Source organism: Prenolepis imparis, unplaced genomic scaffold, assembly GCF_030444845.1.
Source record: "Prenolepis imparis isolate NDT839.2.m4 unplaced genomic scaffold, iyPreImpa1.0 SCAF_10, whole genome shotgun sequence".
Classification (NCBI taxonomy): Eukaryota; Metazoa; Arthropoda; class Insecta; order Hymenoptera; family Formicidae; genus Prenolepis; species Prenolepis imparis.
The window spans coordinates 13777275-13795426 of record NW_028141168.1 but is presented as its reverse complement, the minus strand read 5'-3'; the positions used below and the strand labels follow the sequence as shown (position 1 = coordinate 13795426).

The window sequence follows — 18152 nt, the reverse complement described above, 5'->3', positions numbered from 1 at the left end:
ATCTTTACGAGCAACAGTAAATCTTTATTGTGCCTTGGAAAAACATACCAGTACGTTTTCTCAAATACATATGTCTTATCTCGCAGCTGCTTCGGCGAGATGTGAAGCACCGATTTCCGTCCATCCTCTCTTGATTGATTGTCAATCATCACCAAACATGGTTCGGTATCGCTTTTGCACTAACGGACTGCGATATATATACATATATATAAAAACGCGCAACGATATGGATACGTTTGTACGATATGGTTTTATCGTCTTTCAAGGTACAGATACGAGCGTTCTGCAGCATCAGGGACCGTTGCTGACCAGCGGAGCCGTAATCGGCATTGTCGTCGCAACGATATTCATCATCTTCATCATCATCGATGCCATCTTCTGCTGCGTGCGCAAGACAGGTGAGTCGGGCATTAAATCATCGCCGTAATGTGCTCTCGAGAATAGATCATTGATAAATTCTCTCTCGCATCATGTATATAATGCGGGAGACGTACATATGTATGTTCAATTCGCACGTTGTCAGTTCTGATCACATCAATTATGATCATTATTTTCATCACTAATTATTTGCTGATCGCGCGTCATGATTCAATAATGAAGCTTCGATATTAGTCATTATTCATTATTATTGATATTATTTTTGATGTCAATTAAATTGCATTTGGCTAATGAAAATAATGTAGAGTGAAAATTGGGAAACCGAGTGTCGACTCCAAAATTTATTTCGGGAATTTGTAGAGAATCTTAGAACGTACAATAATATTGTTGTATGCAATAATTGAATACGCGAGATTTTATTACCGAATATAAAAATAATGAACATAAGAAAAATAAACCAATTGAATATGCAATAGAGATGAAAATAAATTAAAAATGAATACGCGAGATTTTATTATCGAATATAAAAATAATAAAACGTAAGAAAAATATACTAGAGAGATGTAGAAATTGAGAGAAATGAAAACGATCGAAAAAATATTATACTTGATGCTTTGTGCTTTAATTGATAATATTTTAGTGTACCTAATATACATTACAGGGATCATTTACATCATATGCGAACGATCCCGGCGGAAACCTGTCGACGAGGAGGATGCAAAACTCGGCAGGTGAGTTTTTGTCTCGAATACTGGTATTCGATATTTGTAAATGTATTTTACGAGATACTCTTTTTTTTGTGGTAATATATATTTCTATATATATACAATCTATACACCGCATCTCGTTCATACTATTACATATGTACTCTACAATGTGCTTTGGCAAGTCTAGCGCTACTTTATCGCGTTATCGAAACTTTGCACCCGTCGTCGAACTTTCGTTCACACATTTACGGAGCGTTTCTTTTCTTTTACACCACTCGTCGAAGTTGGAGCATTTACTTCTCGTTCCGTTCCGATAATTCGATTCGATTTTAGTTCGCTCGAAGTTTAGTTTCCAGTTTGCCGATTATCTCGCGCGTTCTCGGGATTGTTGCACGAATTCTGCGCATGGTTTACATATGTGCGTTTTACTTTGCCGATTTGTCCTCGGGTCGAGAAGAAGGCACGACGCGAGATATAGAAGAAAGGGATGGTAAACGGATGCGATGACGGTGGTAGAGCCGCGATATCAGACGTTAATAAGAGAGTAGCCCGCCGCTAGACAGAGTGACAACAATACTTTAACTCCTCTCGTATTTCTCTCTTTTTCTTTTTTTATCGGTAGTCTTTACGGTTGGCGGTTTCCATTGCCGTATTGCGACCAAAAAATGGCCAATGTCGCCGGGGTCACGGCCATCCAAGACTCGGGTAGTGGAAAAAATACCATTAGATTGGTCAGACACACTGCCATGTAAGAGAGAAAACGATCTATAAGCGAAATCAGTAAGAAGCATGGCTCCTCACGAAGGGGCTCCTCCGACACGGCTTTCCACTTTGCATGAAGTTTTTTTTTTCTTTTTTTTCTGTTACCTTCTCTCTCTCTCTATTTCTCTGTCTCCGAACGACTCTCCTTCCTCTTCTCTCTCTTTTCGACTTCCCGCAGCGACGATCGGTCGCCCATCGCCGAATTCGCCCACCGGCGTTCGGGGATGAACCGTCTCGTAAGGGAAGTCCCGATACGCATCAAAGGGAATTCGACGAGCATGAGAGAAAATACGTTCGAATCCGACGCATTCACTGTGCCGCCAACCACTCTTCGTGTACTGCAACACGTTGACTTTTTTTTTTTTTTTTTACACTTGCGTTTTGCGCCGGGCTGCGTGTTTACTCGTGGCTACATAAGCGATGGAAGATTCTTTCTATTTTTTTTTATTTTTATGTGGGACGGGTTGCGAATAACTTGGACGAGTTATTATCAACCAGTCTAATGGACTACTACATGTTTGTTTGTTTGTTTGTTTTCTTTTCGGACGAAATAAAAACACATAAGAATAACTATAGAAGAGAAGGAAAAATGATGAGTTTATATAAAAAATAAAATTAAAAAAAATAAGCTGCAGATTATTTATTTTATTACAATATATTGGAGATGAAAAACTTTTCAATATAAACGAGATGGTAAATCTTTACATTAATTTTTCAAGTTATAATAATAAGTTGAGAAAGGATATTTCGTTTTAACGATTCGTATATTTGTTCTGTTCGTAAATAACGTAGATGTCAAATTTTGAAAATGATTCTCGATATATGATTTAAATATTATGCTCACAGATTATTTTAGCCTTCGAGCTGACACGCAGCCTTATAATTCTGTTAAATTTTGCGCGTAGAAATCGCCGATATTCGCCTGAGCTTTGGCCATGTCGCATGCATGATACACTTGAAATAATGCTCACTTTCATCCTTCATTTTTTCTAGTTTATTCAGTCACTTTATGGCAAGCACGCGAATCTTTTTCCCTTCTTGCCAGTACTATACTTCCGTACTTTACGAAGCGCAAATGGCGGTGCGAGTAAACACTCGAGTCACTATTTAATAATGACTTGATGTACCTTTTGAAGGGAATAGTGGTATAAATTGACACAGAGAGAAAGGAGAAATTTTCTTTACATATTTGTTGATGCGTAGAAGAGAAGGTAAGAATGCGAGAGAGAGAGAGCTCTCGAAGAAAATAAAAGAAATATACATATATACCACTGTTTCGCTCTCAATGGTTCGTATTTTAAATAATTTCGGAGAAAGAGAAAATTTGTCAGGAATTTTATTCACACACATCGTGATTGAAATTTTATATCCGCGAAAATGCGCGCATTTCAAAGAGATGTACAAAGTACGAGTTATGAGAAAAAATTAATTAATAAAAATAAAAGAAAATTGAAAAAAGATTTGAAATATAATTAGAATTAAATATATATAGATTTATAAAAAAATTGGAGGGAAAATTCTCTTTTTCTCTCTTGTAAACGTCTTTTTTTTCATCTCTCCCGTACTTTGTGCATGTTCGCGCGCCGAAATTGCAACGCGTCTACTTGCAAATGCAACTCTCATCGTACCGTAATGAGCGCGGATTTCCCGGGGATTTATCGAAAAAGGATGACATATCCCGCGGATAGAGAGAGAGAGACCGCGCATCTATTTTTCTCTCCAAAACCTCTCACTGCGACGTTTCTCTTACTTTTGCGAGTGACAAGCATGCCTGACGTGTATATTCGATGTCGCACCACGCGCCGCATATGGACATGCTCTCTTTTCTCTTCTTTTCTTTTCTTTTTTTTTTATCGCCCGATATTAGAAATTAATCCGACGTCCAACGCGAAGTCGCCAGTCTGTCCGACGAATGTTATCGCGATGCTTTTTCAGAGACGAGAAGGAGCCGCTGAAGGAGGAGAAGAAGATCACGCCGATTATCGACTCTGGATTACGTCGGGAAACCTCCATCACCTTCGACGGCAAGAGGTCCATCTCCAAGACCGGCTTCGTCGGCAAGGACTCGGCCGTCTAGATATTCTTCCGGCGTACTAGATTGTAAATCCGTTCCGGAAAGCGCAGCGCGGTTTCCGGCTAAAGTGTTCTCGAAAAAAAAAAAGAAAAAAAACAAGAAGAAAACAAAAGAGATTTAAAACAACGTGCAGAGCGGATCGTCGGTCGTTCGCGAGCCCGTTTGTGGAAAGACGAGACGGGGGTTTTAGCGAGTCGCTACGCCCGGAATTTCGCCCGGACGGAGCCTCTCCCTCTGGTTGCTTTCTCGCCGTTCAGCTCTGCTTTTCGTTTTGCCCTCGCAAACGTGCGCGATTTCACGGTCGTAGCCCGACCCGCCTCTCCTCCCTTTCGACGCCTCTTATGTAACGTGTTACACCGCGATACACCGCCTGTTCTCCTACACTTCCTTGTCGATCCCTCTCGGAAGCGCTTCCCCGTATTATTGGCGAACTTGTCCTTCGTAGACTACTTTGTTGCAAAATTCTCATTACGCCTCTGATTTCGAAGGTAAGCGAAGAGGCAAACCTTAGAAAATCTGATATATTCCTGTCTGCTACATATTTCATTCAATAAGATTTTTTTTAAATGTATGTGAAGGAAACGATTGTATCAGAGAAGATTTTAACAAATTAATTATATCACAAAAGTCGCGATTAATAACACTGTTAAACAAAAAAATGACTTTTTTCGAATATCGGAACGAGACTAGTCGTTTCTTAGTTTTTTTTGGACGCTGAACATTTGGTTTCCAAATTGCCCCATCACGTCACAATTTGAGAAATTTGCAATTAAAGTTGCAAAAGAGCTATTTTTACGAACTTTGTCATAGCTACAATATGTGACATGCTGGAAAAGTTTTCTTGCAATCAAAATAAAGCATATTGTTAGAACTTGCAACCCTAAAAAAAATTTTCAGTGTCGGTTATGGTTAATAAGATATCCATGGTTAAATGTAAAATGTATTGCGGAAGTTAGCTATGACTCGTCATTAACGATTTATGAAGTAGCTTTTAAGTATGTTTATTTAAACTTAAGGTTTTTTTAGATTAAAATTGTCAAATTTAAAATGATGGACTCAATATGACGGATGACAAAACAAAAATTGTTTAGATTGCAATCTAAATATTTTTTTAACATATTAAGTTCTCCATTTTGAGTTTGACAATTTTAACATTGAATTCAGCGACCTAAAAAACCTTAAGTTTAAATAAACATACTTAAAAGCTACTTGGTAAATCGTTAATGACGAGTTAACAGCTAACTTCCGCAATACATCTCATATTTAACCATGGATATTTTATTAACCATAACTGATACCAAAAATTCCTTTTGAGAGGGTTGAAAGTCCTAACAATATACTTTATTTTAATTGCTATAAAATATGACAAAGTTGGTAAAAATTGCTCTTTTTTGCAACTTTAATTGCAAATTTCTCAAAATTGTGACGTGATTGAGCAATTTGGAAATCAGATTCGTGTTCAGCGTCTAAAAGTCTATAAGAAACGACTAGTCTCGTTCCGGTGTTATTTTTTGTTGATCAGTGTAATGTTAAAAACAAACAAAAAATTTTTTTTTCGTGTAAAATTCAACCCAACATTCTTCGCTGAGGATCATGTCAGGTGTTTAAAAGGCTTGCCTCTCTCGTGAATGTAAAAGCAATCTGAAACTCTTTTACCCCGTCAGTATACTCGCCGAAGCATAACCGAAGGAGCACAGATAATCGATAGCTTACGAAAACGCGCGAGAAGTGTAAAATGAACAAGGTGTACTTTGGTAGTGATTGTTCTTAGGAGGAAGCTATAAATAATAATTGTAACTTAGGGCGTATTGCAAGGAAACGGGGAGTAGGTAGATCGCTTGCGCGAGAAGAAGAAGACGGCAAGAGGAATGTACAAAAAAAAATTCGTGAATTGATAGAGGTCGATTTAGTGATGAACGCTTCGAGGCACCTTTTAGATTATCACAGTCTAGTACGCTGGGTAGTATCGTATCCCTTTGTCGCGCATGCGCGCGCGCGACTTCACGAGGAAAGTCGCGTGGAAAGTCGTACTCTGTTGCGCTTAAGAATGAGGAAAAGGAAACGCTCCTTTTCGAGAGAAAATATTGTATGGAGTAGAATGACAAACATGCAACGTTCGCGTTCTGCGAGATGTTACAAGCAGCTTCGATTGTCTCATCGCTATTCAAGGGATTTTTTTTTTAATATTAACGTTGATTTAGTTAGAAATTACAGTATACTAAAAGTTTGTTCCGCAGTGATGCGAAAAATTCAACGGAACATAAATGTCCTAGTAGAATTGAAATAATCGAGATATCCTTGAAATAGGGAACGAGAAAATAGCGAGCTATCGAATATATCTTTTTATATTTAAGTCGCAATTATTTTGAGCGATTTTCTAACGTTGAAGAATTTGTAAAAGGCAGACCCTTTGATATGAAGTCCGTGACTGTAAAAGGGTCACTCCCCATTTTCATACGAAAATGACGTTGAAGAGAATATGAGCGTTGCTCTTGTATATCCCACAAGCGCCAACAGAGGAAACACACACATTTTCTCTCCCCTTTCGAACGAAGGTTTTTGCCCGATTTTGCAGCAACCTTCGAACTGTACATAAGCCACTTGAACAATCTATTATCTCTCTTCCCTCGCTCTCTTACCTCATCCCGTGTCTTCTCGATTAGGAACGGTCGAGACACGTAAACGGTAGGTAGCTTTCACATGTGCGATATATCTCTTCGGCAGCGCACTTTTATTCCCCGATATCTCTGACTCCGCTATCGTAAATCTTTTCCGCGTTTTTTTTTTGTTTTTTAATCCAAAGACTGATTTCTTTTATACACCAAATCGATTGGAGACGTAATCGATTGTCGTTCAAACAGTCGCTCAAGATAATCAAATTTTCCCCTATTTTACTCTATTCAATTGTTATGCGCGCGTGTTCTTGTTGAGTCTTACGATCGTATGTGTCCGCTATAGTGTCATGAGTGAATTTCTACTTAAATCTCGCATATCCCTGTACAAGCGTTCGTTATACGTTTAATCACGATTACTACATTCGTACATTTATGTATTTTAGCTCGAGTAAGAGTTCTCAATATTCATCCTTTTTTTTTTAATCGTAATAATTTAAAACATGTTTTATGACATTATAGTTACCTCGTCAATGCAATGTAAGAACTGCCCGATTTTCACTCTTAAATGTCTTCTTTTTTTATTTTCTAATATTAGAAAAATTTTATTATTTTTACTTATTATTTTACTTATTTTATTTAAATTTATTATTTTTACTTCCATAAGGATGGAAAAATGTGTTTATTATTTATTATATATATAAAGTTGACACGACGTGAGATGGGCAAGATGAAGATCTGGGCAATTCTTGCGACACTATTTGCATTACAGAAGTCAATATAATTATCAGTTGCGATTGTTCGAATTCATGATACGTCATAGAACGCCGAAACGTTCGCGAGCAGCATTAAGGAAAAACAATACGCAAATTATAGTAGACTTCTGACGTGGGGAGATCTCGATGTATTACCTTGACATAAAAAAAGTCTCTCTGAATATGTATGTATAGTTTAATCAGAATGCAAGTGGCATTTACTGTGACAAGTATCAAGATATGCACGAGGCTTGCCAGTCGGATTTCGGTCAGTCATCCGAATGCGAGAATGAATATCGGAAAAGCTGCCATATATAATTAATTATACCCGAATAGCGAGTAAAGGAACAAAAAAAAATTATACCACTCTCTTATCGTAATGTCTAAGATTGCTTTTTGCAGAAAGAAAAACGCAGTTAAAAATGTGATAAGTTTTTGTAAATGCTTGTAAACGTTTTCCCTTAACTGTAAGAAGTATAAATCTTAAGAGAGAGTCTTGGTAGGTTTAGAGAATATATATGCGCAAGCACGGAACGCGTGTTCTCTCGCGGAAAGTCGCTGATGTGAACGGATTTATTCGAAGAAAAATAATCCAATTGCTCCATCAGATTGCTGTACAATCAGGTGCAATGTACTTTACCGAGTTTCTCGACATTTTTCCACTCTACTACTCTATTGTGCGGATTCTATTGGAAGATTTTATCAATTGATGGATTTTTAGGTACACTTTACTCTTCGTCTTGCTAAAATTAAAAAGGAATTAAATATCATTGAAATTAAATTCGAAAATTTCAATTATTGCTTGTTATATTAATCATTTAAAATAGCAATTATATTACTTTTCCATAGAATCCGATATAAAATAAAGAGTACATTTCTATCAGATATAGATATATTGCATTTTGTTAATATAGTACATCTAGAATGAGACACGTTGACTCGTGTACGCGAACACGCTTTCCGTGCAGGTAGCTTTTTTTACATAAGACAATTTGCCAAATACCATAGTACTTATTAGCATGTAAGAGTCAATGAATACAATATATAAAAAAAAATATATATATATATATTATACATGAGAATGATATATATGTATATGGAAAAAAGAAATGAGAGTCGCAGCACATACGTGCGGCACTTTGCATCGGCGAGCGAGACGCGTCACCGTTTCTAGCACACCTAGCTATTTTGTATCCGTTGCCAAAAGTCGTAATCCTTAACAAATAGCTTCCCACAAAAAAGTATTACTGCGCATCTTCCAATCTGGAGATTACTATGAGTATTATATTAAAGTTTCGTAGATGTAAGGCGTATTTTTTATGTATGCTTTTTCTGTACGCGCGACGAGAAATCACGTGCTCTCGAATAAAAAATGAAAAAAATGTTTTCAAGGTCACAAAAGGAGATGGATAGATGGAAACCCGCGCCTCTCTCGTTTCCCTCAGAAATTTTATTACACAATAATCGCTTTTATATAAAACGTCGCTTTATAACGAGAATTCTTGTATCGAGTTAATCGTATGACAATGAATGACAAAACGTCATTGACCTATCCCAACGATAATACCGTGCATATTGGTAGGTAAGAAAACACCGCGATATCACATGATTCTTCGAGATTCGGTTAAGTCGTCAGAATTATTTAGTAATGTTATCTTCCACGAGCTATGTTCGCACAATTACAAGCGGTTATACAGTATGGCACTGTATTATTCTACGTGTGAATATATATATAGGGCCCACAATAAAAAGAGTGTTTACGAAAGTTTAGCCTATCTTTCCTATGCTTAAGATCGATGTCAACGAATTTATTATAATAATATCTATTACCTTTTTAATAATATCGTTTTCCATGAAGTTAAGACAGCGCGGTGACAACTTCGTAAAATGAGCGACCTTTTCATACCTCGATACCGACGTTAGAACGTTTGCCTTTTCTAATCAACATTTGTTCGACGTTTAATTGTGGCGGCTCCGTTCGCGTATGCCACACGTACACCTAAAATAAGCAAAAGATGTAAATATTCGCACGAATATCTCGAAAAATTGTTAAAAAGATACTAGATCGGTCAATACTTTTGTGCAAAAGTCCGCTAATGGCTCCAACTGATTCTTCGTGACTATTTGTCTGAGTATTTCACTCTCTTGATAACCACCTTCCACGTCGTAGGAGAACGACGCGTCTTTGTGCTTGAGCAATAGCTCGAGATTAATAGCGAAGGCTGCCATATCGAGTGGAAATGGTCGGTCCGGTTTCCACGCCGCGTTAAAACCGAGTACCCGTTTAGTAGCGTTATCACAAATTGGCTTTTCTACCATTAGACCGCCGACTAAACCGACCGGCCATACGCCGACCCTTTGTATTTTCTCCATCTGAAAGCAGTAATTATATTTAAAAATTGATTGTTATAAAAAATATAATACATATATAATCTAATAGTGCTAGATTAAAATTTGAGACTTCTAGAACGCATTGAATTTCATAATAATTGAAATCGGTCTCTATCGCAACTACTATTACATATATAAAAAATTAAGAATAGCTGAAAAATACAGAAAGTACTCTGAATTAAATTTCTTAGATTGCACAAAAAAGCAAAAAAAATACATTATAACAACATAAATAACCGTGACCGCGAGACCCTATTCAAGGACATTATCAGTTTCCGAAGCGAATCTTTACCTCGCGAAACAGCTTGATGGAGTAAGTATTGTCATCATCGGCAAAGTAGACGACACCTCTGTCGGACGGCTTGAGATTCTCCCTGAGCCATCTTAGAGCTGCGTTTCGTTGCTCGACTCCACGCGGCTTTTTCCAGTTCGGATCGTTCCTGCCCAGTTTATAGTTCGGCGGGGTCGTCGCCGAAAGATGGGTGTAAATCAGTCCGCTAGTCTCCAGAAACCGGGTAACCAGAGCGGTTTTCCGCGGCGCGTCTTCCACGAGGATCCAGTGGAAGTTCGGCACATGGAGGAACGTCTGCGCGAGTCTAGTGAGCTCGGCCTTCTGCACCGGTCTGGCGAACGTGGGCGTGATAGCATAGATCACAGGTCGATTATCGTCCCCTCGACCACGGATGTTCTCGACGAAGAGACCGTGAGCCTCCAATCTCTTCAGCAAGCTGTACGTCAGACCCTCCATATCCCGCAGATCTGCTATTACCGGCTCCAACTGAGATCTTATCTCCTCCCATTTCTTGTGTTCTTGGTAATCTGCGAAATTCATTTTAGAATAAATCTCTGAGAACTTAATCGACATTACTAGAAAATCGAATGTGAATTCTCTTATATTTATAATCAACCGAGTCTCGCGCTTTATTTAATTCGCGAATAAGATATATGACAATATCACATAGAAATGATTATATGCGTAGAGAAAGAGAATGATAGCGGTAAGATGAAGCGTACGATATAAATAGCCAAGGCTCTTATTGAAACAGCGTAAACAGCATAATAAACTACGAGTACACGCTATATAAGCTACCTGTTTGCGCAATCTATATAGACGTTGCGTAATTTGCATAGAAATTACTTGGCTATGCTTTCTTTTTCTTTTGAAATAGAAATTTAATTTAAAAGAAGATTAAAGTTATAATTATTTTTCGAATACACTACAGTGCACTGAAAATTCTAACACCAAAAATCTATACAATAACTAATAATATTTTTGCTACTTTTGTTAATTGAAGTATCTTGTCTTAAATTATATACATATAGTGCTTGATAACAATTTATATATTTAGTAAGACATGTACTCGTATAAATTTATCAATTTATAAACAAATATTAAAATAATTACATATATATAATTATTAATAATATTAATTATTCATTTAAGGCAACTAATTCTTACTAAATTAATTATATATAATAAATTATATATATAATTTCTCCTATTATCTAAAAAACGTTTTACTTGATTTCCACAAAGCTTAATTAATTTACACTATGCACGCGTTTACGTATTATTTAAACGAAAGAGAATGATATGCAACTCGAAATAGTATCGATACGCGTCCTCGATTCTGTCACGCATGCGCAACGCATGCACTTCTATGCGCGTGCAGACAGCATCTAGGCTGGCGATCCGCGTGGCACACGCGGCGATGAAAGCGAGAGTACCGCGGGCTAACTAGACAAGCACTTACATACGATACTTTGGAATACGACCACATTTAATAGGACCAATATTACGAAAGCCCTGTTACAGCGAAATCCGCCCCACATACTGGCTTTCGTGCTGGATTCCTCGCCGAGTAACGCACCCTCCGTCATTGTTGTCGCGCCATGACACTGTTCTACCTGACCGACCGATCAAATGTCAAAATGTCCGTGTCACGTGTCACTTTATCGAATATCGAAGTCGTTCGATTATTCCTGGCGCGAAGCGATCGAGAGGTGCATATATGACGTAAGATATTATTGTCTTATCACGAATAAAGTAAAATAATGTTGTATTATCACTAATATGATAAATGTTTGAACATTTACATATTTATTTACTTTTTACGATGTTGAATTTATTATGTATTATTAAGACAAAGATAGTCATTTCATGAGATATAAAAACTGCATATTTCTTTATTAGGCAACTGCATTGTCGATATTTTAATCCATAATTCTTTAAAAGTAAAAAAAATTAAACTTGTATCAAATTTAACAAATAATTAACAATTTTTCAGATTGTCGAATTAAATGAATCCCTTAAAGACTCTCTCTCTCTCTTCACTCGCATGCGGAAAAAGCATAGATTTGCGTAGCGATCGGGATAAAAAAAGAAACGAAGGAATTGAACTACCACCTTTAGAGTTGTACACGTGCAACCCCAGATGACGCCAAGGATGCCCAGCATCCCCTCGTGTCGAAGGGCGCATGCCGGGACACGCGCATGGAACGGTCACGCGTACGCTCTCTCCCTAGGACACAGTCAGCGACCACAGTCAGCACCAGGTCGGCGGGGGGAGAAGAAGACGGGGTGGATGGGTGGGAGCGGTGATGGAGGGAGGCTGCTGGTTTCGGAGTAGCGAGGGTTACCGTGCCGCGCAGCCACACCGGCCACTGCGACGGCCACGGCGGAAGGAACGCGTACACGTTCGTACTCCGTTCCGTTTCATCCGCTCCGCTTGTTGTCGCGCACGAGACGGTAGTCGCGATGCGAGGACACGCGCGAGAGGAACGCGACGACGAGCCCTGCTGGCCAAGTCGACACCGCGAGATCCGGCGCACCGAGCTCGGCGCTTAATTGTTAACGAGGGTGAGTCGATAGCTCCCGCCCGACAGGAAAAGAGGGAGATAGTAGGGCGGAAGAGGAAAGGAGGGAGAGAGAGACAGCGTACCAAGAGCTCACGTGACACGTCGGGGGTGCGAACTGTCTGACAGTAGTACATCGAGCGTCTGCTACTACTGCCGTAGTTGCTTGTTGTGACTGTGGCAGCGACGGCGGCGACGGCGACAGCGGTGGTGGCGGCGGCGGTTGACGGTGGAAGTGGTTGTGGTGGTGACGACGACGAAGACGACGAGGAGAACGACGGAGGATAACGGTGCTGCTGCTGCTGCTGCTGCTGTTTGGAGTAACGTTGCGCCCCTGCGTTCGGCGGCGAGAGGGAAGGAAAGTGGTCCTCGAGGTTACGAGGCCAGGGGAGAAAGTGGGTGTTGCCGGAGCGGCGGCGGCAGAATCGCCCGGGTTTTGCGGAACGTCGCCGGAAGTCCGGAGTGCTTCTCGTAAGAAGGAGGAAAGACTGAAGGGAGGAGGAGACAAAAGCGACCGGAAGGATGCTCGTCGGTCGTCGATCCTCCAGTCGACGTCAGCCTCTCGCTGCCCATCTTCTCGTCCGTGACTTCGCGCCTCGTGAGTATTAATCGCATCTATATGCTATTCTCTCTTCCGCTTCGCGAATATCTTTACTCTTCCTCTACCCTGCGTATATAGGCCAAGTTTACCTCGAAGATGAGTCATCTCTCGAGTACTCGCGTGTACACAAAACAGACGCTCTTTTCAGGTCTCTGCAGCTGCAATGTTTGTCTACGAATTGTTTATATCTTTCGAATCATTATTCTCATTTAAGAGACTGTTGATTATTTACGAATGTTCATGAGGTCCTTCTGAACAAGAAGTCGTCTCGAATATTATCCCATTGTTTACACTTTCCGGACGATCGGCGATACATCCAGGTGACGAAGAACGCACGCAGCCTCGCATCGCGAGGAAATAGAGGTCGGATGCAAATTACGAGCGTGGATGGGAGGCAATGCGCGCTGGGGACGGTAATTGGGACGAGGGGACGCTGCTTCGATGAGCACCCTCGGTGCAATCCGGGTAGAGGGAAGAGGATAAAAAGAGGAGAGGATCGCTGTATATATATACATATATGTAATACGTAGGGAGATATTGCTAGCTATCGTCGTGATTTTTCTCCCGCCTCCTGATTCACCCTGCCATCAATCCGCAATTCCATATTCCTCCTCCCTCTTCTTTCTCTTTTTTTTTGATAATTTTTTTCCTCTCCTTGCTTTAACTTTGGTAAACCGGAATCACCCATGCGTGAGGTTTCTTCCTCGGGAGAAGAACCGGGCTAACAATGAAGAATGGAGAGTATTGTGCACAACGTATGCACGCGCCCTTTGCTCTCTCCATGCCCTCCTTCACCCCTTTTCATAGTTGTTGTACATCACAAGTACTGTACGCGAATACCAGGAATAGTACTCGAGGCTCGTCGACCGCTCGAGAATCTCCTATCTACTCTTCTCCCATCATTTTCCTCCTCCTTCTCTCCCTCTGAATATATGCACTGGCCTCGATTAGTCGCTTAAGAGAAGTGTTACCAGACCTCTTTTTCTTTTTTTCTCTATCTTTCTTTCTGTTCTCTTTTTCTTCCATCCCCTTTTCTACCTAACTTTTAGAAGCACGACAAAGAGAGTCGCACGTTAACTTCGTCATCGTGCTCCAGTGAGTCACGGCTTTTGATCTCGTGAGTCAACGTTTATCCTCTCCTGTTGTTATATAGGGGGACTAGCTACTATCTAACTTCCTGTATGCGCGCCTGTATGCACGTACATATATGCAAATCTCAATTTATTTAAACCCAGAAGCGATTCAATGAACTTTTCTAACGCACCTTAATTTTCAACGATATTACGTTCGATTCGTTTCATTGCTCTCAAGCGGAGAAGATTTCATTCGCGCTACAAATCCGATATCTCCTTTTATTGCCTTTAATCTTCGAACGGATAAAAATGATTATGTGCGAATCTGAATTATATTGATAATTCAGACATGTAACGATATATCTCTCAAATAAATTTTTTTTAAATATCGATTATACTAAACTTGAAGGAATTTAGGACAGCTTATTATTTCACTATTTTTCTCTTCTTCATTTCTTTTTAACACAGTTACCTATCTCTTTGTTATAATATAAATAAAAAATAATAGTAATCATAAACATTAAAAATAATAATAATAATTTAAAGATTCCAAATATATAATTTGTAATTTGAATTTTTAAAATGATAAACAAAATTAAAATACATTGGCAAATATCGCAATCCGATTTAATGAGTCACAGTAGAATCACTGATGCGATTTCTGGTCGATTTTATATGAGCCGGAAATGTATATATCCTGTCCATGGAACCGTCCATGGAACCGGTGTTCAATACATAATTTAGCAAGGTTGCCTGCCCAACACCAATAACCATCGTCGCGGTAAACTCTGTAAGAAGTGATCGATCATGCGATTCTGGGATGCAGCCGCGACACACGAGGTATAAGATGATGTCCCCTCCTCTCTAATATATACTTTACGACCGTCAATCCCCTTGTCGCGTGCGTGCTACTATCACACTCGAGAGGATTACAGTCGCGCTATTCTGAGTATCTGCGAAGTAATAAGTAGCGTATATACTTGTGCCTACGAGTAAAAGTTTTTAAACGTCGCATGTAGAATTACGATACTGCCACATAAGCAGAATGTTTTAGTTTTTAGAAATTTTTTAAACTGAAAGATTATATCTAATCAGATTAATATATATATATATTTGCCAGTGTTTTATTTTTATTTATCACTTTAAAAATTCGAATCACAAGTTATATATTTGGACTCTTTAAATTTTTTTAAAAATTATTTTAATGATTATTAACTATTATAATTTTTTATAAATATATATATATATATATATATACATATATGTATATAATTTTAACTGATTATATTTAAAATCTCATTTATTATAAAATTATCTGAAATATTTCCTACTACTTTGCAAATCCGAAGAAAATAATATTTTCTATATTTGATATAAAAAAGAAAAATATATAATAATTATTGTCTTATATAGAATAATTACACACGAAGGTGATTGATCAAAAAGATTTACGCTAATGAACCGGTGAAATTTAGTTTTGCAATCTTCATATATATTTAATGTTATTCTGAAATACACGCGTGGGGACATGTTTACTTACGCAACAACATGGATCATACAACGCGTTAATGTATACGTTAACTTTATCAGGATCGGAAGTTCAACCTACGTAATATCAGCAAATTTGTCGTGACACGTGTGCGACAACATAACACATTCGATGTACGTATATGTCATAATTGTATTACGACTCTTTGCTTAATTCTTTTTTTATAATGGACTTTCTTGAATTTTTATACGTAATTAATTAAACTAGAACAGTGCACCGACGCAGAACACGGTGTAGAGCAAATATTTCATGAAACGAGAACCGGAGAAAGTTGAAAGGAGTTGACTCATGTTCAATTCATCCCCCTGTTCATAATATCGTAGCCATTGATAATTTAATAAACCTCGGCTACTCGGAAAGTCAATTTTCGCAGAGATGAATGGAATCTAAAATCAATTGGCTATTATTAAATTGCGCTTGGTCCAAAGCGCGCTTTTACTCCACGTCTCCCCGACCGCAATATTCCGGAGGGGGGTATACCGTTGTACCGTTCCGTTATCGATTATACTACTGTCCGACTAGTGGAATCGTATTCGATTAGTAGAAGCGCGGGCGAGATAAAGGGCACGGAAGCGGATTCAGCGCGTAGGAAAATTCCATCTCTCGCCTCCACCTCCTTCAACAAACGTGCCTGCTGAGCCGAGCAGTGCGATGACTTCAATAACGTAACAGATGTGTGGCCTAAACTTCACACACACGTAACCGCCGGAGTAGTAGTAGTAGTACTCTGACATTTCTCAGACGTGACCGTTTTCAGAAAAGGTCAACCAATATATGGAGCAGCATTCGAGGGATCGCGTTCCCGTTGGGAATAGTCTCTCTCCCCTTTCTCCTTCTTTCCTGTCGTTCCAAATTTCCCTGGCAAAAAAATATGCATGCGGTGGAATACCTAAACAGGATGCCGATAATGGTGATCGTGCATGAAGAATCGAGCACGAAAGAGTAGCTCCCGTGAGATCTCGTGACGAGAAATGAAAAATCCGGATGAAAAATCCTCAGAGAGGCCGAGAATTGTGCCCGAATTTCGCAAATGAATCTCTGATCAATCTGCTTTATTTTAATCTTGGCTCTTTGCAATTTACGTCAACCGAGTTATTCTAGAGCCTATGATTTTAATTATTCTGACAAATATTTTGACTTAATATCGGATTTTCAAGAGAGAAAGTATTATTTATTATAAATTATATATAAGAGTTAATATTTTAAATGTCTAATTATAATTTTTAGAATTTTAAAAGATATTTATTTCAGCTAAAAGCCTTGAAAATATTCAATCACTTTTAACAGGGGAAACTATTGACATTTAAATATTATATTTAAGAAATCACTTTTAAAAATTCGTCTAATAAATCACAATTAAAATTAAAATCAAAGATTTTATCGCATTTGGATATATATCATTCTCAGTGCTTTATTTTAAAAACGAATTTTTCTCTCTCCAAGCGCGAGCCATCCTATTTTTCTCGACAGGTACTGGTGCCAACGTGCTCTCGTATTATCGCCAAAAACATATTTCTCGGTCGCTACCCTCGCCATTTTCTTTCCTCGCTTCCGTGAATTATAACTTTCCTGTGTGGGCCTCTTGTTGTCTCGCTCTATTTCCGGTCTTAACAATAATAATCAGTCAGAGTGCTCTATCTGACCTGAAACCTTATCTCGAAGAGAAAAGGCTGTGTGGTTGTGTCATTTTCAATCTTTTCATCAGGATGGTCATTAAACCGATGTATATATACATCCTCTCAAAAGAATATTAGAAGGCAAGCATATACATACTTATACATAGAGCGTTGTTATATATTACTGAAAACAGACAGAACAGTAGCAATTGGAGACTCTCCCAGTATACTTTTATTCATGTTACGTCAGAGCTTCATGCATAACATCAAGAATTTCATAATCGATTGTTTGTACTATTAAGTAATAAACGATGAATCATTTTATTGCATAAGTAATATCGCAATTATAGACGATTGAAATACTTCGCGTAATGAGCTCAAGAATCGAATCGACTTGATTTTCCTGATGAATAATAGATGGACTCTTCTATTAAATATAATTGTCAAAGCTGGGGTAATTTACTTTTCTTCTCTCTCTCTCTCTCATCTTTCTCTGTTTCCTTTACTTTTCATTGATTTGTGTTTACAGTCATGGAAATAATAAATGGAACGAAACTGTATTACATCTTTTATTATTAATATATTTGCGATAATATCGTAATGTTTTGGCAAATCGAGATAATCCGTGACTTGTTCAGAGAAGTATTTTGAGAAATTATTAGTGACAACGCGGTTAAGAGTTATCCAGGTTACGGTGTTGATTCTTGGCTCAATTCATCGCGGTAATTAGCGAACGAATTGCACGAGAGTTTGGCTCGGGCAGAACAATTTTGTCTCA

General features: G+C 38.5%; 3 protein-coding genes across 9 annotated transcripts in view; 2 read left to right on the top strand and 1 right to left on the bottom strand.

Annotated features, from left to right (window-relative positions):
* The window catches only part of Fas2 (neural cell adhesion molecule fasciclin 2), a 94414-nt gene extending 88269 nt beyond the window's left edge, over positions 1–6145 (top strand). For 2 of the 3 annotated variants that reach the window (XM_083048645.1, XM_083048644.1), the window contains 4 exons: positions 267–398; positions 1040–1109; positions 1708–1833; positions 3783–6145. In XM_083048645.1, the coding sequence (XP_082904771.1) occupies positions 267–398; positions 1040–1109; positions 1708–1833; positions 3783–3924 (470 nt within the window). In that variant the 3' untranslated portion in view covers positions 3925–6145. The remainder of the gene's footprint in view (positions 1–266; positions 399–1039; positions 1110–1707; positions 1834–3782) is intronic. The other variant, XM_083048646.1, reaches the window with a different exon arrangement.
* A 2575-nt stretch (positions 6146–8720) lies between these two features.
* Glcat-i (Glucuronyltransferase I) lies at positions 8721–11593 on the bottom strand. The gene is made up of 4 exons (XM_083048648.1): positions 11434–11593; positions 9972–10498; positions 9365–9661; positions 8721–9287 (listed from the first exon to the last, which is right to left on the bottom strand). The coding sequence occupies exons 1-4, from the start codon at positions 11558–11560 to the stop codon at positions 9189–9191; spliced, it is 1050 nt and encodes a 349-aa protein (XP_082904774.1). The 5' UTR covers positions 11561–11593; the 3' UTR covers positions 8721–9188.
* Positions 11594–12259: 666 nt separating this feature from the next.
* The window catches only part of LOC145941366 (protein FAM135A), a 29746-nt gene continuing 23853 nt past the window's right edge, over positions 12260–18152 (top strand). For all 5 annotated transcript variants that reach the window (XM_083047488.1, XM_083047490.1, XM_083047487.1 and 2 more), the window contains exon 1: positions 12260–13133. The gene's annotated coding sequence lies outside the window, so the exon portion shown is untranslated. The remainder of the gene's footprint in view (positions 13134–18152) is intronic.

Coding starts and splice junctions, on each gene's coding strand:
- Glcat-i (XM_083048648.1), bottom strand. CDS start 11,560: ATGACGGAGGGTGCGTTACTCGGCGAGGAATCCAGCACGAAAGCCAGT. Junction 9,662..9,971: donor CCATCAAGCTGTTTCGCGAG/GTAAAGATTCGC, acceptor TACTGCTTTCAG/ATGGAGAAAATACAAAGGGT. Junction 9,288..9,364: donor TAGCGGACTTTTGCACAAAA/GTATTGACCGAT, acceptor TGCTTATTTTAG/GTGTACGTGTGGCATACGCG.